Raw genomic sequence first — 21,913 nt, forward strand, 5'->3', positions numbered from 1 at the left:
CTTACGATTTCCCTGCTGTCACACCAACCTTCTTCAATGTGCATCAGGACACCACACTCAGAAAAAATAACAGCTCCATAGGTGCTGGTGCCTCGCATCTTTATCACCCATGCATTGCATCAGCCACAGCTTCCCTCTCCTTCAGGCTCAGATCGTGTAGGACAATCTTATTTGTTTAAAACCCAGCTCACTCTGTTTTCACGTACATCCATCAAACAGGCAGAATTGATAATTATAACCCATCCTGAGATCAGCCTGTTCCCTATACCCAGTGCCAGGGCTACCTCGATTGGGTGTGAAAGCAAATGCCTTGCTTCCTTTTACCTGTTATCTGTTTTATCCGTTAGGTCAAATACTTTGTCCTAGGAACTTAGATTTAAATATATATTTGAACTGCAGCAGGCAGGGACTCATTTCAGCTCATACCACTGTATTGGGGTAAGAGCCGGCAGTACCTCTAACTTCTCAAGAAACTCATCTTCGCATGTGGTATGCTCTTTGCATCCAAGCCTGTTACGCTAACAGCGTAAAAATCTGTTGCTCATCAGTGAAAAACCTTTTTGGTCAAACATTTTAAGGATTAGAGACAAACTGACCATACCTATTAACAGCCCAAACTGCACATCAGCCTAAGTCCACCAAAGACATCAGTCGCGTTAAAAATGCCATCCTCTCCCTCAAAAAAGGGAGAGAGTTTTGTTTCCTCGTTTTGCTCGTATTTCAAGCAGATGCACATCAATATTTAAGAAATTGGTGTATAAAGTTTGGACCAGTTACTTCTGTGCAGTCATATAATTGACCATCAAGACAAAATAGTTGTCACCAGAAATAGTCCAGTGAGGAAGAGCTGCAATATCACCAGCGTGTGAAGGGACAAATCCACGTGAAAGGCACAAGTGTTAGTCTCCCAGGTTTTAAGTACCAGATTCTTGGTGCTGCTCTGGGTGAAGTTGCCATGTGGCACCCAAAAATTACCCGAATCCAGAGGTCAAAATCCTCTCCCAGCACACTAACTCAGGGTGCTCAAGACCCGCTTTGTACAGAGAGCACTGGATGGAGACCATGGAAGCCAATTAGACAGGTAAGGGTGTACGTGTCTGCAGCTGCATGAGAGGAGGATGGCAAAGGACTCCTTACGCTGTGAGGACATCACTGACAGCAAAAACATGCCTTTTGCTTCTTGTCAGAAAGGCAGAAATCCCAAAGGCATCAATGTACTTTTTGAACTGCTTGTGGTGGAATTTTGGTAGCAGTCCAACAATGGAGTTTATAAAGGAACTCTTCCCAGCTCACACCACAGCTGCTGCAGATCTTTCCAGGATTACGGAGGGTCTTTTTTTTGCTTTAAGCAGTTTTCAATACGCAGAACTTCTGTTCCAATAAAGCATTTAATGTTTTCTTTTATTGCATTAATCACCAGCATATGCATCAAGCAGTTGTTTCCAACCTTGTGCCATTAAAACAAAGCAAGGTCCTCCAGCAGATAAGGAGGACAAGCATCATCACTCTGAAAACCTTACTCACCAACAGGAAAAGTGCAACTTGTATGGCCTCACAATCACTGAAGGCCAAGAAAGCTCCTGAGTACCTGACCTTCTTGTTGAACACGGGTTGTGCTGCAAGCCCAGGCTGCTCCCTGGTTTGATAACCAACCCCAAAGACAACCTCACAGAATCACAGAATGGTTGGGGTTGGAAGGGACCTCTGAAGATCATCTAGTCCAACCCACCTTCTAAAGCAGTTTCACCTAGAGCAGATCACACAGGAATGTGTCCAGGAGCTCCCTCAAATGAGGCTCTCAGCTTGCTTCTAGATTTTGTTCTCCTAACAAGATGCACTATTTTAACTGCAGGCTGTAGAGCTGGATGTTGGAGAAGGTCCTAGGAAGTACTCAAATAAAGAAATCTGCATGGGAAGGAAAGCAGAGCTACGACGATAGCCAACTGAAAAAGCACAAGACCAAAGGCACCAGAAGCACAAAGAGATGTTTTTTGGATGCCACAAGCAGGGTGCTGCGGTGCGTTCCTCCGCCTTATACTCTAGGCACCTGTGATACTCATCCACAAGGATACAAGGGCTTCACCCTGCATGCTTCCAGCTCTGACTAACTGCCCAGCTCGGGCTGCAGCAATTCCTTCTGCTCTCCTCATTTTTCACAAGGAACATCTCTTCCACTCGCGCCAGTTGGACCCAGGACACTGGGACGCAAGTTTCCGTTTGGAAAAATTGTGTGCATTTCAAACAGTGCAAAATCTTTATCCTCGGTCTCCAAACCGCTGCATTTCTCATAAACCTGAGATGACTCTAGATATATTTTCTTGTCTAGGAGAAACCCAGGCTCTTTTACACTTTGTCAGTACTCCTTATTGTTGAGGAAAGTAAAAGTATGAAACTGAGCCTGCTCACAGAAACCAGCTTCAGCTACACCTTAGGGAGAGAAGCCGTGACTCACCTAGAGAAAGGTCCCAACATTTTTCTTACTGCTTTACCACAATGGATCACTTTTCTGTGTCAATAATATTAGTGATATAATTTGCTATATTAAAAGCATTTTAAATTACATTAAACACAGTAACACGAGAACAGTACCTTCTGTAACAGAAATTTCTAATCCCTGGTATTTTGAGGAGCAACTCCCGTTTCTAAGCCAAGGAGAAGTGAGTTCGTCTCACCACGGGGCCAACCTAAAAAGCTGGACATTGCACATGTTCAAAATAACATCAGGCCCTCACTGCCAGGGAAGTGCAAAATGATACTGTCCACCATCTTCCATCCCTTTTACTTATAGGTTAACGTTGTTCAGCGACTGCACAGAGCCTAAAAGCACACCTGCTTATTTCTTGCCCATTCCTTTGAGCGTGTGGGCTTTTTACCCACAACATGCAGTCTCACGAGGGTCTACAGAGCACCTAACAACCCCATGGACTGCACTTGGGTAAATGCCACAGCCACCCAGATGCGCACGGCGCACAAGGTCAGTCCAGAGACAGCGTTAATGCACAATAAGAAATCTCAGGAGTTTTAACACCTAGGTGAGGTCTGAAATCCATGAGGGTTTCTCTGAATGCAGAATCAGAGTCATCACACATGATGAAATATTTTTCCTGCATTACAAAAGAAAAAAAATAGTTTAAAAAAATATTCTGTAGAGGTGCCCAAGTACCACAGCAGGCGGAAGGTTTGCTGTGCGCTTTATCATCTGATCCCCCTCCCAATCAAAGGCACTACTCAGCAGTCAGGTTTCACCCTCATAAGCAGGAGAACTGTGCAGATGAACTGCAAGCAACATATTGTGAACCACCTGAACATCATGCAACCAAAACTGCGTGGGACCAACAGTGAAGTCCCCACTCCCAGGTGAGGAAAGCCTGGAAGAGCAGAGCAGCCCAGCAGCCCATGTACCACCAGAAGACTCCTTATGTTGCCCTAAGGGTCTTCCCAACTCTCTTTCCTTTTTGTCGCAGAAGGAGAAGAAATTCTAAAAATGAAATTAACACCTTAGTTGCAAAACCAAGTTGACCCAACGATGAGAAGGCACTAGTGAGAATACATTTTTGATGTAAAAGCTCACTCCCGAGTTCAAGCAAAACTAACCACTGATTTATGACCACTGGAAACATCAGGCTTTAAGTTGCATACGAGTTGACGGGAGATGCTGCAGGTTACGCTGAATGCGACCACGTGTTGTCAACTCGCACGCCGACCGTCTGTGAAGCAAACATCACCGAAACCCAGGAACTGTGAGTGGAAAGGGAAACCACACAATACCCGCTATAGCGCGTCTGACAAACACGTCCCCTGCCACAAGCAGGAAATTAAAAACCACAGCTAAATAAAACAAAGACTGAGAGTTGCGAGCAACGCAATGAGCCAACTTGTAAAAACAGCGATGCCAAGAAGTGTCATCATTCTGAGTAATCAAAAAACATCTGAAAAAAAAATGAAAAGGGGTGTTTTTAAGCCATTCCTGGTTTGTTCTATTGTTTTTTGTTTGATGACTGCAAGTAGAAAAGTGTAAATTAAGATACGTGTTTTTCTGCTTAAGGCTTCTCTGTGGTTTTTTTTTTCTTTTTAAATCTGAAGTTATTTGTCTCCCATTTCTCATCCTAAAGCCTCCCAGATTTCCATGTGCCTCAACCAAAAGCCAAGCGGTACCTCCCAGAAAGCAAAGCCATCACAAGTCCATCAGAGCTTCTCCTGGCCAAGGGCTCCCCCTTTCCCATGGAAGGGGAAAGACACTGAAAGACTAACAGCAAATGGGGGAGAGGGGAAATCAAAATTAATGTCTCATATTACTACAAAATAAGTTTTCAAAGAGCAAGGCAAAGCGTGTGGAAGGGGCCACCCCACTGCTCTGATTTGCTGGGTAGCTGCGCCAAAGCCCTAGAGACATTAAAATGGCCAGACGTACATTTGGGAAAACCACAAAACTGATTCATGGCTTCTCAGGGCAGCAGGAAAGCACATAGGAAGATGGCAGCTTGAAATAATAATAATTTAATAATAATTGGGAGTTGCTAGAAAAAGCATTGAGACACCCCATACTGGTGCAACCAGAAGCACCCACGCCAAGGCCGAGCACTCGCTCCTCTGCTGTACTGCTGCCGAGATTATTTTTTTCGGCAGAAAACACAGGAATGAGTGTCTGGGTTATGCTTCTGGCTCTGCTAAATAGCCACAAAGATGAAAAGGCTCTGAACTAGAGCAGATTGGATAAAATAACAGTCCTTTTCAAGTCAGTGATTCTCTCCCTCACAAGGGATGCTGCTTTCACAAGTAGGACTCTCTGGAGAGGAGACAGATGCTGCCTGGAGCTATGAGCTAATATCTTTAAAGAACATTTTTGTTTAATGCATAATGGCCCTTGAACTTACTCTCTCTTAAAATAAGTTGAAAAGCAATGCCTTTTCCTTCATAATGCCTTTCCAAATTCATATTACATATGTTGAAGATCATAAAATAGAAGGATTATTATATAGAAGACAACGTTATCACACCAATTAACACATTTATATATATCAACGTATACCTATCTATTACATGCATTTAATTGTACCTCCACCCCTGGAGGTGTTTAAAAGGCGTTTAGATGAGGTTCTTAGGGATGTGGTTTAGTGTCAGAGTTAGCTTAGGTTATGATTGGACCCGATGGCATTGAGGGTCTTTTCCAACTGAAATGATTCTATGATTCTATATATACAATTAATGTCCTAATAGAATAATATATTCCATTAGTTTACATGAACAGCAAGCAACGGCATTTTCAGTAAATGCACTGCACACCAAAAAAGAGTAGGAAAAATAAAAATAGCATAAAGAGGAGTGTTTCAGCTGGAAATACCTTCCCATAAGCTTCATCTTTTGCTTTTTTAGGGTGGGAAGGAGTGACTGTAAACTGGCAGTTTCCTTAGAGGATGGGTTCCTGGTTTACCACTATAAAACTGCCTTCCCTCCTCACTGGTGACCCACAGGAGCTGCCTCTCCCTAACGTAATAGGCACATTAATTCTGTGCACGGCACAGCCTGTGGAAGGAAAGCCCGAGGTGGGCACTGAATACAGACGAACAGCCCTAAAACAGTCCACGTATAAACAGAAGCTGAGGCAGGGGAACAGGGGTGCAGGGATGTGATCTTCTATCACATTTGGGGAGTGCACCCATCCCTCTGCCCAGAGAGGCACCAGCCAGCTCCAGGTAGTCATGACACACCCCCCCAGCACCTTCCACCCTTCATTTTCAGCTTAGGTCATTCCCCAAAATGACTTAAATCCTCTAAGTATGATATTTTCTCCTTGTAAAAGGGCAAGAGGAGTCTGACAGCGTGTCCCAGGCTCCAAGGCATTCCCCACTAAGGAAATGTTCATATTCTCAGTTTCTCATTTCCTAGAACTATTATAGTATGCATTATTATCCTAAGCATATTATCCTACATGTACGTTATTTAAAATGAAAAAAAAATATGATTCCATGCTTTGCTAAATGACAACTGCCTCCATCAGCTTTGGCTCTATCGTTCAGGGTTTTATACTGACAGCTATTTCTGTTTTCCTTTCCTCCATTCAGTGATGGAGAAACCAGCCCTGTCCATCTCTCACACACTGCCATGCTGCCTTTTGCTGGCACAGCGGCACTCGCACGCAGCACTGCAGTGATGGCCCCATCAGACCCACAGTGCACATCAACGGCCTCCCTGAAAAAATCAATTCTGGCCCACATTTCCGTATGCCGAATGCCCAGCTAGCAGATATTGTTCATCCTTTGTACGCCACATGCAAAGGAGCAGCTGAAAACACTTGACATTTGTCAACTCTGTTACTCTTTATGAGACTCCCCTCGCACTGTGTATGGTTTTTCGCTTCCCGAAGTGGAAATGCATCAAGGCAAAGCCAGTCCCACCATTAATGAAGCGCTGCACAAGAAAGATCTCATCCAAACTGAAGACTTCAGACAGGCTTTCAGCACAAAACCAGCAAGCTCACACGTGAGTGGACCCCACAGAACAGAAATCTGTCTCAGTTGCGAGTTCTGCATCAAGCCACACTCAAAAGGGCATGTTCAACACAACTTTGGTCAACGGGAAAACCCCTGGACATGCTGCTTGCCCAGGATATGCTCTGCCACCAGGATCCCGCAGGCAAAGCAAGCAGAAGCAAATAACAACCCCAGTTTATGCAGTTCCTACCCTATCCTAGCCATACACCTTGTGTTTTTATCCCTCTTTGTTCTATGTTAAGAAGTCAGAGTAATGCAAGACAAATCCTCATTGCTTTACCTTGAACTTCTCAATACCCAAGCCATGTACTTTGACAGTTCTCCACAAGCATATTGTTCTCAATCCACACTTAAAATTTCATCCGTGCCCCTGCATCACTGTCATCCTGTGCTCCTGTCTCTACCATACAGGAGGTTTGACCTTTTCAGATTTACTTTTACAGCATTCGGAGCCTTTGTGAGCTCTGTTACAGAGAAAAATGAACCAAGAGGAATTTCTGGAATGGTGACTAGACTACTGATGTTTCCTAGGGCAAAACACGCTCTGCTTGTATCGTAAACAAGAGAAAATTGAACGACAAAAGCAACCTAACCAGCTGGAATCTTCTAAAAGATGGAAAACAGACTTCCACAGCTGCCCACACAAAGTGAAGAGGCTTCAGCAGTTGATGTTCAAGGGGAGCACAAACAATGCTCCGAATGGAGGGTGCAGCAGAAAAAAAATAAAATCAGATGCAGACCAGCAATTGTATTTCCCAGTGAAGAAAAGCCAGGCACTTACTTCCATAAGCATCCCGTCACATATCCAGCCTCACATTTCTTCCTTGCTTTTGTGCTGCACATGCCGTACTTATTTTCATGGCATATTGAATCTATGTAGACACCTTCCACCTCAATACTGCCTCAATACCACACAGGGTTATAGTGAATTCCCAGGCTGTGAATTCCCTCAGCCCCAAGCGGGAAGCATGTACAATTCTTCCTAAAGCACCAACCCCCTGTAATACACCAAAACCACTGAATTTACCAGTGCTCCCACCCTACAGGACCATATCTGCTGCACAGTAGTGCAGAACCAGGCTCTTAGGTAAGGATGACCAGCTTATGGATAATGATGAATCCTCTTAGATAAACAAGATCTTCAGGCAGGACTATTCAAACTTGTGGGTTCGTTTTCTGTAAGCGTCAATGGCAGTTGTGATCATGTGGGCACCACCATGACCAAAAGCACTGGAGAAGAGCAGCCTTGTACTTCTCCAGGACAAAGGACAAAGCAAAGAAACACCAGGAGAAGGAGGGTGCATGAGCAGGGATCTTCAAATGATTCGTAAGACCAAGCAAGGCAAAGCTATTTTTACCCTTACGGACACCATCAGAAATGTAAGCTATCTCTTGCAACACAGTGGTTTTTTATTATGCATGTAACACTATTATCTGTCCTCGAGAGTAGATGCTATATATATAAAAGCCATCAAAAAGGACTTTGAACCTGCAGTTTAGAAACACACAGATCAATGGGGCTCTTGTTTACTCGTAGTTTAGGAATCTTCCCTCTTAAGGAGACATTGCACTAATCAGGTGCAGGAATTATATTACCGAGCTTTTATGTAGGTACCACCAGGCATCGCTGAGCAGCAGCTCCTCTGCACACGATAACGCACACTTCCCATATAGGACTATAGCGCAGAAAAAAATACATATGCACGTGTGCATAACCTAGGATGCAACTATGTAAAGCTCATCCTAAAAAACCCTGCAAAATGCACAACATAACTGACAAATTCACAGCCATGCATTCATGTTTTCTGCGGAGACAAAGACCTGCTTTGAAAAATAGCACTGCAGAATGAGGAAAACACAGCAGGAAGATTTTTAAACACTTGGGGCTTTTAGAGCAATGAGTGGTATGGAAGACAAGAAGTTTCTTTCATTTCTGTCACCAAGTGTTTTACCAGACAATGATTGCCACAAAAAGAAAAGGGTGGGAAGCATGTGGATATGGACTGAATAAAAAGATGCTCACCCTGAAGTTTGACAGTACTTCAGCCTACGAGGGGAAACTTGAGGTCCTAGTAAGATTCAGGGTTAAGGTTTTATTGTCATTAACTAATACCCAGGCAGAATGAAAGCTGCCCCATTGCAAACCCTTTCTACCATAGCGCCACAGCCACCAAGACAAGACAAGCTACAGCCTTCTCTCCCCTACAGAACAGCCACCCTTAAGCCACGCTTAAGGCATGTGTGGAGCTCAGGGCCCCAGAGCAGAAAGCTCATGGGTTGCTTGACTGGCTTTAGCATCAATATCTCCGCTGTCATCAGCACCCACTTCAGCAGGTCTCATTTCCTTACCCGTCTTGATCCCGCATCTCATTCCTGCCTCTGCGCTACCTTGTTGGTTGAAGCACAACTGTTCCTGCAGACACACCATGAACCAGACCAGCAAGTGGATTAAATAAACAAAATATACACTAATACGAAATAAGATCCATATTTTGAGGTACTGCTAACTGATAATAAGTCAGCTGAGGGTAAGTTTATATTTCCAAAGGGCCAAGCTTCTATAGGCTTCATTCAAGAATAAAACACTTTTACCTAAAGTCAAAATCCAAGTGAGAAGTTCGTATCATACACACACGTGTACAATTTCTACCTGTTTCTATCTGCATAATCCCCGAGGAGATTAAAGAGGCAGGCTCAACACTGCACTCTGAAAGCACTGCAGCTACTATGCTGCCAAAGCATAAAAAGGGTTTTGAAACTTCTGTAATTATCTAATAAAACCGAACGTCACTCACTGAAACAGCACAAAACAGGACGCACTGGCCTATAGATTTTGTGTTAACATTGACAGTTCAGCGCAGAAATATTACTTACGAAAAGCTAAAAATCCCAACCAACCAACCAATCACCACAACATGAAGACTTTTCATTGCAAAGATCTTCAAGAAGTTGATGAGCAACTCAAGCACTCAGAAAGGTGGTGAAGCACAAAAACATCCTGAAAAACTTCAAACTGCAGTCTTAGGTTACAGGATGACAGCATCCCGGAGTACTTCACAATTTCCACTTAAGTCAAGCTAATAGAAAGATCTGACTTTAATTTCCACTGAATTACTACCAAAAGCTTTCCTTTGGTTTAGGAAGGAAAAAGTATTTTTCCCCTCCCACTTTTTCAGCTTGCTCAGGATACAGTTAGGAAAGGGGACAAAGCACAAAGTGCCACAGTTAACTATGGTCTGACTGACTGCAGCTTTCCCTTTGCTTTTGGATAGTCTCATCTCCCGGTAAAGCTGAGCTCATGGTGCAGAGACACCAAAACACACTCAGGAGGGGATGGACGCTGTGCAACTGCACCTGTCGTTTGCCAAATCAGAAATACACATCATCATAAAGCAGCTGCCGGGTTAAGAACTGCATTCTTAAACATTTGAAAGCTTGTGTGGGTAAAAGGCATTTGGAGATAGACCAATGAACCAAACACATGCAGTCTGAAAGAAACCTAGCCCAGTATTATGCTAGTTTTGTCTATACTCCCTTTTCTAAGTCCAAGAGGAGTTCCCTCAAATTCTTTTGTGACATAGTACTTGGACTCACTCATTAGTGCAGCCATTTCCTAAGTTTGAAATGCAGTCATTCATAAATCAAAGTTCAAAAGGTGCTTAAAAACAATTTAGTTGCTGCAGTTGGCGACTTATGATCTTTACAATTTCAGTAACTTCTTAGCAGGCAAATACCTTTCTAGCGGAAGCATCAGTCTAGACCTATCGCCAACTAGTCTTCATATTTAGGCTGTACCCTTGGGGTTTTGTTACCCTGCAAGAGCAGAGTTAGGTGTCATGGAAGCACCAGAGATGAAGCAGCCACTGCTCAGTGAGCGAGTGCTCAGCCAGTGAAAACCTGCACTAATTGAGTCTGAGTAGCAGAAATGCTGCAGACGGAACAAAGTACCTGGACAGCAATACCACAATAAGCACCAACACTGTCCACACCAAAGCTCTGCCATCACTAGACCTGGAGGACCAACAGACAGAGCAGTATGACCAGGCTCTTTAACCAAGCTACTTCTGTTTTATTAATAGTATATAAAGAATAGCAGCTTTCTCAGTCATATAATTAATAAGTAATAGCAAATGCATGGAACATTTCTCTGCCACACACATGGGCAAGAAGAGTCCATCACATTGACCAGTATAAGGATGTGGACGGACATGGGGGTGGGTGTTGTAACAACTCGAAAAATTTGCAGAAGGAAAAAAGTGATGAGGGCTCTTTTCAACATTCAGGAAGATTGCTTCCTTTGTACCTCCAAGTAATTTCACAGATGCTATGAATTACCATACTGCAAATGATGTAATGGACTGATAGAACAGCTACCTCCTCTTTGCTAGGAGGATTAAAACCAGCTAGGAACGACATACCCAAGTCTGGAACAAGAGGTAAGCAGGTCTGTTAGTGTTCATTTCAACAGGGAAACGCTAAGGTTGTCCAAAAACGGGATAGCTAAAACCAGCCAAAATTTACAGTCGGAGAGTCCAGAGGAGGAAAATATGAGAAAGAAGACCCTGCATGGTCTCTAGTGTTTTAACAACATTTATTGATTTACTTTAAAAGTTGGGTAGAACACGAGAAATTAATAGACTGCCATATGCCCATGTACTGCATCTGCTACAGCAATTTATTCTCATGGTTATTTTATTACCTACTTTGGGAGCTGAAGGAGATAAGGATCAGCATCCTGACACTTGGAAATTAGCTTGTTTCCATGACTGTCAGCAGGATAGCAAGAATTAATCCTCTAATTTCAATCTGAAAAATAGTGCGAGGAAGTCCAATGAAGAAAAGAAAAAATGTTTCTGTGTTTATAAGAGAGGGAAAAAAAGAAGTGTTTGGAAGAGCAGTGGCCTTATTATGCTGGCAAGCCTACCGCCCATGAGATCAATGTTTTGATGAGCACGAGGACTGGTGCCAGAGGGGGACGGGGAGGAGGAGAAGAGACTTCAATGAGCTGAAAGTGCAGAGAGAGGAGGAGGCAGGGAAGTGGTTCAAGAATGAACTAGGTCAAGGGTGGGTTTAGGACAAGGGAAAGCAGAGCATTCTTGCACATGAACAGAGCTCAGGAGGACCTCAGATATAGGTCCTGAAGGCTGGAAAGGGAGATAAATGGTTGCTCCCACCTACAAGTGAAAGGAGATGGAATACAAGGAGAAGGATTCACAGTGGACCTTGCATACAAGACAGCATGCACCTTACGGTTTGCCTGACTGCTCAGCAAAGCTTCAGCAAGCAGGCTCCAAAACAGAACAAATAAAACCTTGGTGTATTTCCAGGAACAGCTCTGTAACTATTTTAAAGTTCTCTAGCTAGGTACCAAAGATCTTAAATGAAGATGCCTGTGGGTTTGGGGGTTGCTGCTTTTTTTGTATCATCTCTCCAAAAGACTTTCTGCACATCGGCAGCATCAAGTTGTGTCCCAACCCAAGGCTGAGTTTGCCAAACTGATTTTTTTGCGGGCTTGCCATCAGCTTCAAGGTGGGAGCTCCATTTCAGCACTGTTATCACCTGGCTTGCAATCCCGCTGCAGTCCCAGTTTTTAGTTCAGAAAGTACAGACTTACTGTGTAAAAGTATAGATAATTCTGCTAGAAAGCACTACCATGTTTGGAGATACTGAAAGATTATTCTGAGTTTAGTTTAAGTTCTTATTAAAATAAAAAAAAGAGAGACCAACCTGTATTTCTTTACATAAAAACATTCATCACAGCAATCCTAGAGGTAAACCCTGTGCTTACACAAAAGAACCTGCATATATCAGTCTCTCAAACACAAGCCCAAACCTATAGATTCAAGAGTTCAGTTATAGCTCAGCATACCAGTGGGAGAGGTCTGGGGGAGTGGAAAGAAAAGGACATCAGCTTCTCATCTCCCACTGGAACCACAGGCTCTCTCCCCAGCGTTTTGAGCCTGGACCACTGAACCCAGTTTCAAGAGGATCTGCTCAAAGCAGTCACCCGCACACCCGCCTCAGTCTTGTGTTCCAAACTGCAAACAAAGCCTCTCTTAAATGTGGTTTGATTGACGCAAATCAAGAGCTGAGCGGGTGATTCATAGTTGTCAGACCGTAACACTTGCATAAAAACCAGCATGTGGACAAACGTGCTGATGCACTCAAACGCTCAGCCCTGTCATGAAAGGCACTGGAGTCAAACGCAGACCACTCATGATAAGGTCTTTTTTTATTCTCTCGCTCCCCCAAACCCCAAAGACATTTTGGATTTTCCTAGGTAGCAGAGTCGTAATAAATCTTCAGGCATAAACTGGCATCTTGCTGTACTTTCCCACGGCTTGGCAGGAAAGATTAGTATGCCAAAGAGAGTAAAGGTGTAATCCCAGTGGAGTTAAGGGATAACCAGACCCCACCGATCTCCTGCAGTTTGACAGCGGGGCTGCCCCACTGCCAGCCATGTATTCTGACATTTCTATTCCCAACCTACATCTAATCCCTCTCCCTCCATAGTAAAAACATTGTACATTTTCTTTTCTGTGAGCTTCAGAGGAACATGAAGGCAGGACCAGACAGGTCTGTGACTGGGGACAGAAACATTTTGCCCCATTTCATTAGAGTGTCATCAGAAAAGAGCCAAAAGCAGCATCTGACCCAACCCCAAGCTACAGCTCTTCTTGCTGATCCTGAACTGGACCCACTTTGCTTGCACTTCACGTGGGCTCTGCATAGAGCATTCACAGATACAGATCACACTAGGATTCTTCTATGCTCTCCACGCATCTCAGTCTAACTTACCTAGAAGAGACACCATGAAAAGCAAACATGATCTGACCCCATGGCTTCATCCTCCGAGCGGTTCAATTGGAAGGTCTGCAGTCTGGAGCCATGAGACAGCTGCAACCTTCTTGTGAAGGAGCTGACACACTTTTGGAGGAAGAGGGTTGAGTCAAAAGCACGCTTCCTACTTCAGTAAGGCCACATCTGCCCCAAAAATCAAGATGGGTATCCTGCCCCTGCACCCACAGGGCTTACAAAAGCACTGAACCAAGTCAGAACTTCATACTAGAACCTGGATTTGCAAATTTGGGAGAAACTGCATAGATCAGAAAGAGCTCAGTTCCCCTCCTAGCTGGAAGAGGGTGAGAATTGGGGGAACACGAGTCCCGGCCACCAGCAGCAGGTTAGGGTTGTGTTGCTGTAGCTCTCCCCACCACACACAGAGACAGCACACAAACTTCTGCCACAGTTAACTCATGAAAATGACACCGGTATATTGCTGCAAACAATTAGGAAACAAAAGACAATACAAAAAGTTCCTGCTGACAACACAAAAGCAAGATATTGTTTGACGCTAATCTTTTCATAAACCATTTCAAGTGAAACGTGACTGTAAGTACTAAGATACACACAAATATGGTTCCACTTAAATCTGAGAAGAAACTTCTTCCCAGTGAGGGTGCCAGAGCCTGGCCCAGGCTGCCCAGGGAGGTTGTGGAGTCTCCTTCTCTGCAGACATTCAAACCCGCCTGGACACCTTCCTGTGTAACCTCATCTGGGTGTTCCTGCTCCAGCGGGGGATTGGACTGGATGAGCTTTTGAGGTCCCTTCCAATCCCTAACATTCTGTGATGACTTCTGAAGCAACTCTTAAATCCAAGATGCATCTTGATGATATTGAGGTTGCCAAGGTACCTAGGAACACCACAGACCTCTTCTCCAACAGTCTCCCTAAATGAGGTACCATCTTTCCTTCTGAGGGGCTGGAAAAAGGTGTCAAGATCTAGCCCACAGCTGGCACCAAACCTATGCACCCCAACCTTCAGTTCTCTGAGCATGGCAATCCAACCCAAACCCTCTTCATCCTTTGTTGGTACAAGCCTACATTTTGCACCTGAGCTCCCAAAAGAGACCTCCTGATCCATCCATATCCCACAGCCCTCTAGCTCCTGGTGTTCCGAGGCCTCCTCCATCAACGCCTGCATTTTCCAGCCCCTTGTTTCTCCTTCCATCTGGAGCCCAGACCCAGCTGCTGTGCAATGACCCAGGGAAAGTGGCTCCACCAGCTCCATTCAGGAGTGGGTACAGAACAGGCTAAGCAATGGAAGGGACCACCACCACAAGCCCACAAGGCTCACTTTCCCCCATCATTTTCTTAACCTTAGCTGGGAAAAAAAAAAAAAACACTAAGCCAAGCTGGCAGCAGCATCCAGGATCCTGGGAGAAAACGGAATCAAACCAACAAGTACCTCAGACACAGGGTACCTCCACATCAACATCTCAGTTTAGGCCAGTGCACTTCAGAAAGGCATCTCCTGGGACACATCACTTCAACCATGTTTTGGTTTGTATCTTGGAGACATTTCAGCACACAAACGAGATTTCTCTGCAGAAAAATTAACCTAGGAGAGATACTCCAGGAGCACACCTAATGGACTAGAAGAGCTTTCAGTATAACATGCCCCTTCCAGCTGGTTCCAAAGGAACAAGTGCAAAAGGCTGGAGGCATCCAAGTTTGACATCTCTGCATTACTGCAGTTAGGATGAGCCTAAGGAGAAGTCACTCCACCAACATGAGAATATCAGATCTACCTCGCTAGGATGAAAACAGAGAGAGAGGAAGCAGGAAACAAGGAAAGAAGATTTCTCAGAAACACATTATCATGAAAGAGTGAATTCTAGCAAGTTTAATACTGCAGTACCGCAGTTGTCACCCCTCCATGTTTTCTGGTTTAGTCATCATTTAGAAAAAAAACGCAACTCAAAGCACAAAACACTCATGAAGTTGGTTGATGGAGCACCACAGCATGCTGCTGAGAAGGAAATTAAAAAGCTAATTTGACCTGATCTTTTTTAGTGTAAACACATTAGGTCCCATGTTGTTTTTAAGTACTGTGTCAAATATACAAGCCAGTAGAGTTGAATACATTCTAGAGCTCCAGGTACTACAAGCCACTAAAGTAACGATGTCCAAAAATGTTCTGGCAGCTCATACTTTAGAGCAGGTAAAAATGGAAGTGAGACTGCAGACAATGAGGTGCTATCAAAGGGACAGCACCAGAAAAAAGTATTTAATCTGAGCTTCAAAAACCTACAAATCGCTATTTTTTATAGTTAACTCCCAGGATACTCCTCTGTCTCTGTTTATAGTAAATTATCTGGTTGGAAGACTTTTTTTCAAGTAGTGTTGAGTTCTCAGTGAGTAAACTAGTAAGTGCCCATGCAGCCATGGCAGGATTTTTCCCCCGTTACATTGCTGCCCAAGAATCTGGCAGGATGTAACCTCAGCTGTGCTCTCCAAACAACAGATCGCTTCTTATTTTGCTGGCGAAAGGAACAGAGGATGGGATTTTTCAGGCAGGACCCTCCAAGCAGCTGTCTGGAAGTATCAACAGCTGGAAGTCAAAGCACATTATCTTAAAAATAGAGAAGGCAGGAGATCAACATGTGAAGATCAGGACAAGGCGACAGACAAGAGCAAATAAATATTTCCAAATATAGTCCCCATGGTAAATTTCTATAGCTCTTAGGGTTTGGGGTTTAGGAAACCATCAGCATGACTAACATATTTAGGAAGTCCAGAAATGAAATCTTGCGTTGTTTTTGGCTTAATGCAGGAAATCAGCTTTAATGACAACCTAGAGTTAGTTCTGTAGTAATTTTCTTTCTGCTTCATTGACATCCATGACAAGACTTTATTAGCAGGGCTAAAATTAAAAACAAAACATTTTTCCCAGCTGCAAAGAATGCTTAAGCATTCACTGACACCTCATGAAAAGAGACTGAAAAAATGATTTCAAAGCAATTCCATCACCTTTTTGTATTTCAGCTTTTCCTAGTATTTTGCATCAGAAGTTTTGCACTTTGTACACACAGGACCACAGATTGTGCATCATCAAGATCAACTGCTGTGAAAAATGACTGTCATAAAGGGCAGTATGTATTGTTATATCACAAATAGAATTATGACTTTAACTCAGAAAACCAGCAAGAACACACTCAAAAGGAATATCGTTGGGCAATAATGATTCTGACTTTGCTCAATGTTTTTAGGATTTGATGCAATTCACTTACAAGCATTAGAAGTATCTGAATAGACTGAAGATTTTTATAGGATGGGAAGTGATTTAAACCCCTTTCCCCCTATTTGCCATCTAAACACCATACAATTTATGCTTATGGACAGGGAGTGGCAGAAGCCCCAGATATCACTAATACCATGATTTAAGCTTCAAGACTTCGAAGTCCTGCCCACCCTCAGCCTAAAACAGTTTGTGCAGTACCACCCAGTAACTTTGTCTCCCATTCCCTCCCATTCAAGAGCATTATTATTGCACATTTCATTTGCTCTTACATCAAATACCTCATTTTATCAGCTTTTCAAGGGGCTCTAGTGCTACTGTGAACTACTCCAGACTCCCTCTGAGAAGCCAGAGGCAACCTAGGATCCACAACATTGTCCAGCTTGGGAACTTCCTGTGGAATCATCTAAACCATACGCAGATGCCTCCAAAGCTCTATGGTTGAGAACCCACTGAACAGCCCCCCACAAAGCATGGTTTGGGGAACATTGTTTGCAGAGACATTTTAAAAAACAAGAAAAGCTTAAGGGATGCCTGGCAGGCAAAAAGCTTTCCTAGTTGCAGCTGTTCCCTTTAAAGTATGTGGAAGGATTATTGGGCATCAAACAAACTAGTTCAGAGTGGCCTAACACCATTTCACTTTTTAAAACCTTGTACTTTTTGTTTGGTTTTGTTTCAATAGCTACTATGTAACAGAGAAAAGACATGGTACAAACTGAGGTGATTCCTCCTGAATTTCATTTTTTTGAAGGCTTACAGCACAGGAGTTTAACACTGTTGAGGAACATAATTCTCCCGAGCTTGGCCAGGCTTCCCAGTACCCTCAACACAAATCATGGTACTCTTGCCAGGAGAGCTTCTTTGCACACTAAACAAAAATAAAGGCTGTAGAATCACTGTTCACAACCATGGCCACTCAAAAAGCTCAGTACCAGTAATGAGGTTATGGCAACAAGCTCAGTCTACAATTAGGAGGAAAAAAAAACTCTGTTTATTCAGAAAGGGTCTCACTTCTCGCATTGGTTTTCTTCTTTTTAAATCCTGTGCGGTAACAACCTGCCTTCCTCTCTCCCAAGTATCTTTTTTCTAACAGTTTTGAATGTTAAAATTACAGCATCTAGCGAGTAATGTGGTTGGAGGTTTTATTGACACTTGTTTAGCATGACCAGGACGGTTCTTACAGCTTTACCACTTGTGAATAACGGACACATTTAAAAACTAAAGTCAATAAAATGCATGCTACATAAATATGAAAAGTATATTCAGAGTGCAGACCTTTTTTAGGGAGTTCCCCCCACATACCTTCATTAGTTGGCAAGAACTGGTTAAGCAGCAAGGGCAGCACTAGATGATTTATTGCCACACGAGATACCTCAGAACAGCAAACATGATGAAAGGGACACCGGTACAAGGAACTGCGCTCACACCTCTGCAAGAGCCGCACATGGATCATTTCAAATCATCAAATCTGAAGCAGAGGTATGGGTTACTGTCTTTGTTCTGTTTTAAAAAGTCAAAGAAGTGATGTTTGAAAACCTTTAGAGATTTAGGGAAAAAAAAAAAAAATGCAAAACTTGCAACAGATTTTGCTTGAACCCTTTTCTCTGACATTAGAGAACCTCTGCTTTACAAACAGAAAGGAGAAAGAATAGAGAAAGGAATAAGAAATTGTGATTATGGAAAGGAAACTTGGTTTTGCTAAATCGCCAGAGTCCTGTTGGGGAGGGAAATTACCCAAGCAACAGGATGAAGCAATTAAAAATCAGGGATCACCATGAACGCTGCGGCTCAAGGCTGCAATACCTTCACTCTTCTCAGCTTTGTGTAACTGAAACGCTTGGTACTGGTTTGTTTCTTTTTTGCGTGCCTGTCAACAATTGTCTGACTGAAAACAAAGACATCAACCACTCAAATAAAGCAAATATTGCCCACGCCAAGGAGAAACGTATCCCCAGAGGTGATCTCAAGCATGCTCCTGACACGTGCAGTTTTAATCATGACTTAAAGAATCACCAACTCCAAATATTTCATGTCAAACTGGAAAGAATTTTCTAGGTACACTACGAATAGGACTTGCCACAAGAGTCCCAGAAGAGTTTTGGCTGATAAATTGCTTATATTGCTTGAATACCAGTTTGGCAATTAGGGGAAGAAAGAAGGAGGAAGGGTTGCATATGCATCAAGTTCAGTATAGCAGAGTTACAGGTAGGGAAGGGGGAACTTCTCAACCCCTCCAGAAAAATGAACAGGAGTAGAGAGACTCCCACAGCACCTGCTTTCACCACGGTGGGAACTACTCCCACTTAAAAGAGCAGTTTAGCACGTCCTTGCTCACATGGGGAGAACACAAAGGCTCTTGAGCCGGCGCTTCTGGGAAGACGCTGCTGCTCGGCCTTGCAGCTATTTCTGGTGAGCGGGGTTCAAGGTGCAGACAAGCAAAGGGCTTGTTCGCACAGGAACTGATCTACGCGGCGCGGATTATACAAACAGTTGTTTCTTTTGCTCCTCTCCGTTCCACCGGCATCTCTCGCGATAAACCCGCGCTCGGCGGTACGGCAGCTGCTCTCAAGCGGCAGAACAGCGAGCAGCTGCGAGGTCTCTAACCAGGAACTCTAGGTGAGTTTTGGAAAGATGTTCACAAAATACAGCTGTGAAGCCTCGGCGTGCAGCTGTATGCAGACACATAAGAGAGCAGTAATCTCTTTCCATGCTATTCTTTTCCAGTTTAAAACAAAACAAAACAAAAAAACAAAACACAAAGCCAATTTTCTCAGTTTCACTATAAATCCTTGTTTAAGCATATCTGCACTAGACTTCTTGAATATTTTCATGGCAAACTGGGTTGCCAGATTCCGCTTTTGGAAAAGATAATCCAATTTCTTTTAATGCCGTTACTTCTACTTCAGTAGGTTATTATTTTCTGTAAAGTTATGCTTACCTTTCTGCGTCTCTGCGTATAAGACACAGCTATATCGTGCCCTGGAAGCAAGAGCAGTGTGTCTGAAGCCGACCGGCTCTCTCTTTTCAGCGCTGTAGGATTGTAACATATCGCTCTGCAGGGCTGCGAACCAGCTCGCCTTGAACAGTCTTGCGCAGGACCAACTCTCGAAGGTCGAGAGAAGCGTTTTGCTTCTGAGGACGGTGGAAAATCCACTGTGGCAGTAAGAAGACGAAGCACGGCCTGCGAGAGAGCGTCCTTCTGGGAACTGCTGCCGCTCAGGCTGGGAGAGCCAGAAATAGCTGGTGACCGACCGGGCAGAGATCAATGGGTGAGGTGGTCAAAGGTACGTGATAAACACAGCTCACTGCAGCAACAGCTCACGTTTAGCGCTGGAATATATATGCACAAACTGGAGCTAAATCTGCTTTAAGCAATTAACACCAGCCCCCAAACAAAACGAACTCTGGACAATCTCTCTTCCCTCACCAGCCCTTCCAGAAATAAAAAAAAACAAGTCTTCTTACACCTATTTATCACACCAAGCTTGACACAGAGCTGGCAGCTGCCTTACTCACTATGGCCATCCTGCCAGGAGGAGCAGGACATGGAGCTGGAGATGCATCATCTGCAAGGACAGCTCTGCAGAGCACCTGCCCCTGCTGCTGTGACCCTTCTGCACTCTCCAACAACAACATCAGAGTAAATGAAGGTTGGGAAGATGCTATAAACAGGTAGAGATTAAACAATCAAGCTGTTCACTGCACATATGCGTGCTTTGTTTTATATAGTACCAGCCAGGGAACACCTCTTCTCTTTTAGGTTAATCAGATTTTCAGAGCTCTATCAGGACAGGACCCAAAAGCTGCAGTTTAATTCTGTGGTATGAGGAGTGTCCCCTACACAAAGATTCCTTATCATCTTTCAGTTTTAAAATTTAACGACAACATGGAGAAGAGAACCAAGGCTCAAACTGAGAATATATTCAGAGCTTGGGGCCCTGCAACTCTCTCTCGTCACAGCTAGAAGCCACTAGAAGAGAGGGGGAAAACCAACACCAAACCTTTGTTTTCCCATCAGTGATTTACCCAGTTTAATTTTGCTAGCTGTGCGTTGCAAAATCAATGCTTACCTAAAGAGCTCCCTGCCTGTTGAGCAATATGGTCTATAAATGTTGCAACTAAAGCTGAGAACAGGGGATGACACCCCCAGGAATCCCCCTCTCCTCACAAGCTCCCTCTGGTTCAGCTCCGATATCCCAACTCTGCTCTCCTGGACCAGAGAAGGGAAGCGAGGAATACACCGACTGCAGGGCCAGATGCAATAAACACAAAACCCTTGCACACCAGCGTTCAGCTCTGCTTTTAGCCACTGTTTCTCTACCTTTATGGATTCACTTCGCAGATCTTAACTGCGAATATTCCTTTTGGGATGAGCACGCACATCACGCCTGACCCTGGCAACAAGTGCACCGGCCTTTGCAGAGCTCCACAGACATCACTGCTCTGGAATATTGTCGCAGAGAGAGCGAGCTGAACATCTTTTCTTTGCTATGCCTTGAGACCAGGCGACCAGCCCACAGGGCTAAATCAAGTCCTGGTTCTACCCTGCAACAACACAGCTGATTGAGACATTTATTTCATAGAATTTCTGAGGGATTCATACAAAAAGACTTGCAAACAACCAAATGCAAAAGTTAATACTGGCTATTACTAGAGAAGACTCACCTCTTCAAGTCAAGGCAGCAGTGTGCTACATTAGCTTAGCAGAGGAAAAAAATTTGGAGGCTCTCTTGCAATTAGTCCAAATGTAAACACCTTCCAACAGAAGCTTATTCCAAGATGCCAAATTACCAGATCGTGCCCCATGGAGAAGAGGATGGGTCAAAGGTCCAGTACCCAAACCCACCGCCAGTAATGTCAGAGTTACACCAAAGTGCCTTTGAATGAATGCGGGAATAACAACATTCTACAGGGACCGTGTGATCACTTGGACATTCATAAATTGCCCATAAAAGCTGGAGGCTATTTTTCATCCATTTTAAACACAATAATTAAACTAAGGGCATTACATTACTCAGGAACATGCATTTGCTCCCCACAAGGTTCTCATCCGAGCATTTGCTTTAAAACCTAGAGGATCCCAGCTGACCAGCCAGCACTAAAACAGCAGGCCTACTTGAACAGAAATACCTCAGTATCTGTTATTACACCCTCTGCGCCTGAAAGCTGCCTTCCCAAGGAGCCATAAACCATTCGACCTCCAAGCTGACGCAGGCTCCACAAAGGTTTTGCTGCAGCCTCAGCAGGTGAGAAGTCATTCGCCTCTTCACGGCACTTACCTGAATGAGAAGAGCCAAGGAGGCTTTTTTTCCTTTAAAAGGAACAAGCTCAAGCCAGCCCC

General features: G+C 43.9%; 1 protein-coding gene across 15 annotated transcripts in view; it reads right to left on the reverse strand.

Moving 5' to 3' along the window:
• The window catches only part of HDAC4 (histone deacetylase 4), a 230,119-nt gene that overhangs the window by 157,151 nt on the left and 51,055 nt on the right, over positions 1-21,913 (reverse strand). For 10 of the 15 annotated variants that reach the window (XM_071811367.1, XM_071811360.1, XM_071811368.1 and 7 more), the window contains exon 1: positions 17,875-17,898. The exons of 3 other annotated variants lie outside the window; for them this stretch is intronic. Coding sequence is in view for 2 of the 12 variants with exons in the window: in XM_071811370.1 (XP_071667471.1) it covers positions 19,511-19,619 (109 nt within the window). In the remaining 10 variants the exon portion in view is untranslated. Of the gene's footprint in view, positions 1-17,874; positions 17,899-19,510; positions 19,787-21,913 lie in introns of those variants that run through there. 2 more of the 15 variants (XM_071811370.1, XM_071811369.1) reach the window with 1 other exon arrangement.

This window comes from Patagioenas fasciata, chromosome 7 (assembly GCF_037038585.1).
Source record: "Patagioenas fasciata isolate bPatFas1 chromosome 7, bPatFas1.hap1, whole genome shotgun sequence".
Lineage (NCBI taxonomy): Eukaryota > Metazoa > Chordata > Aves > Columbiformes > Columbidae > Patagioenas > Patagioenas fasciata.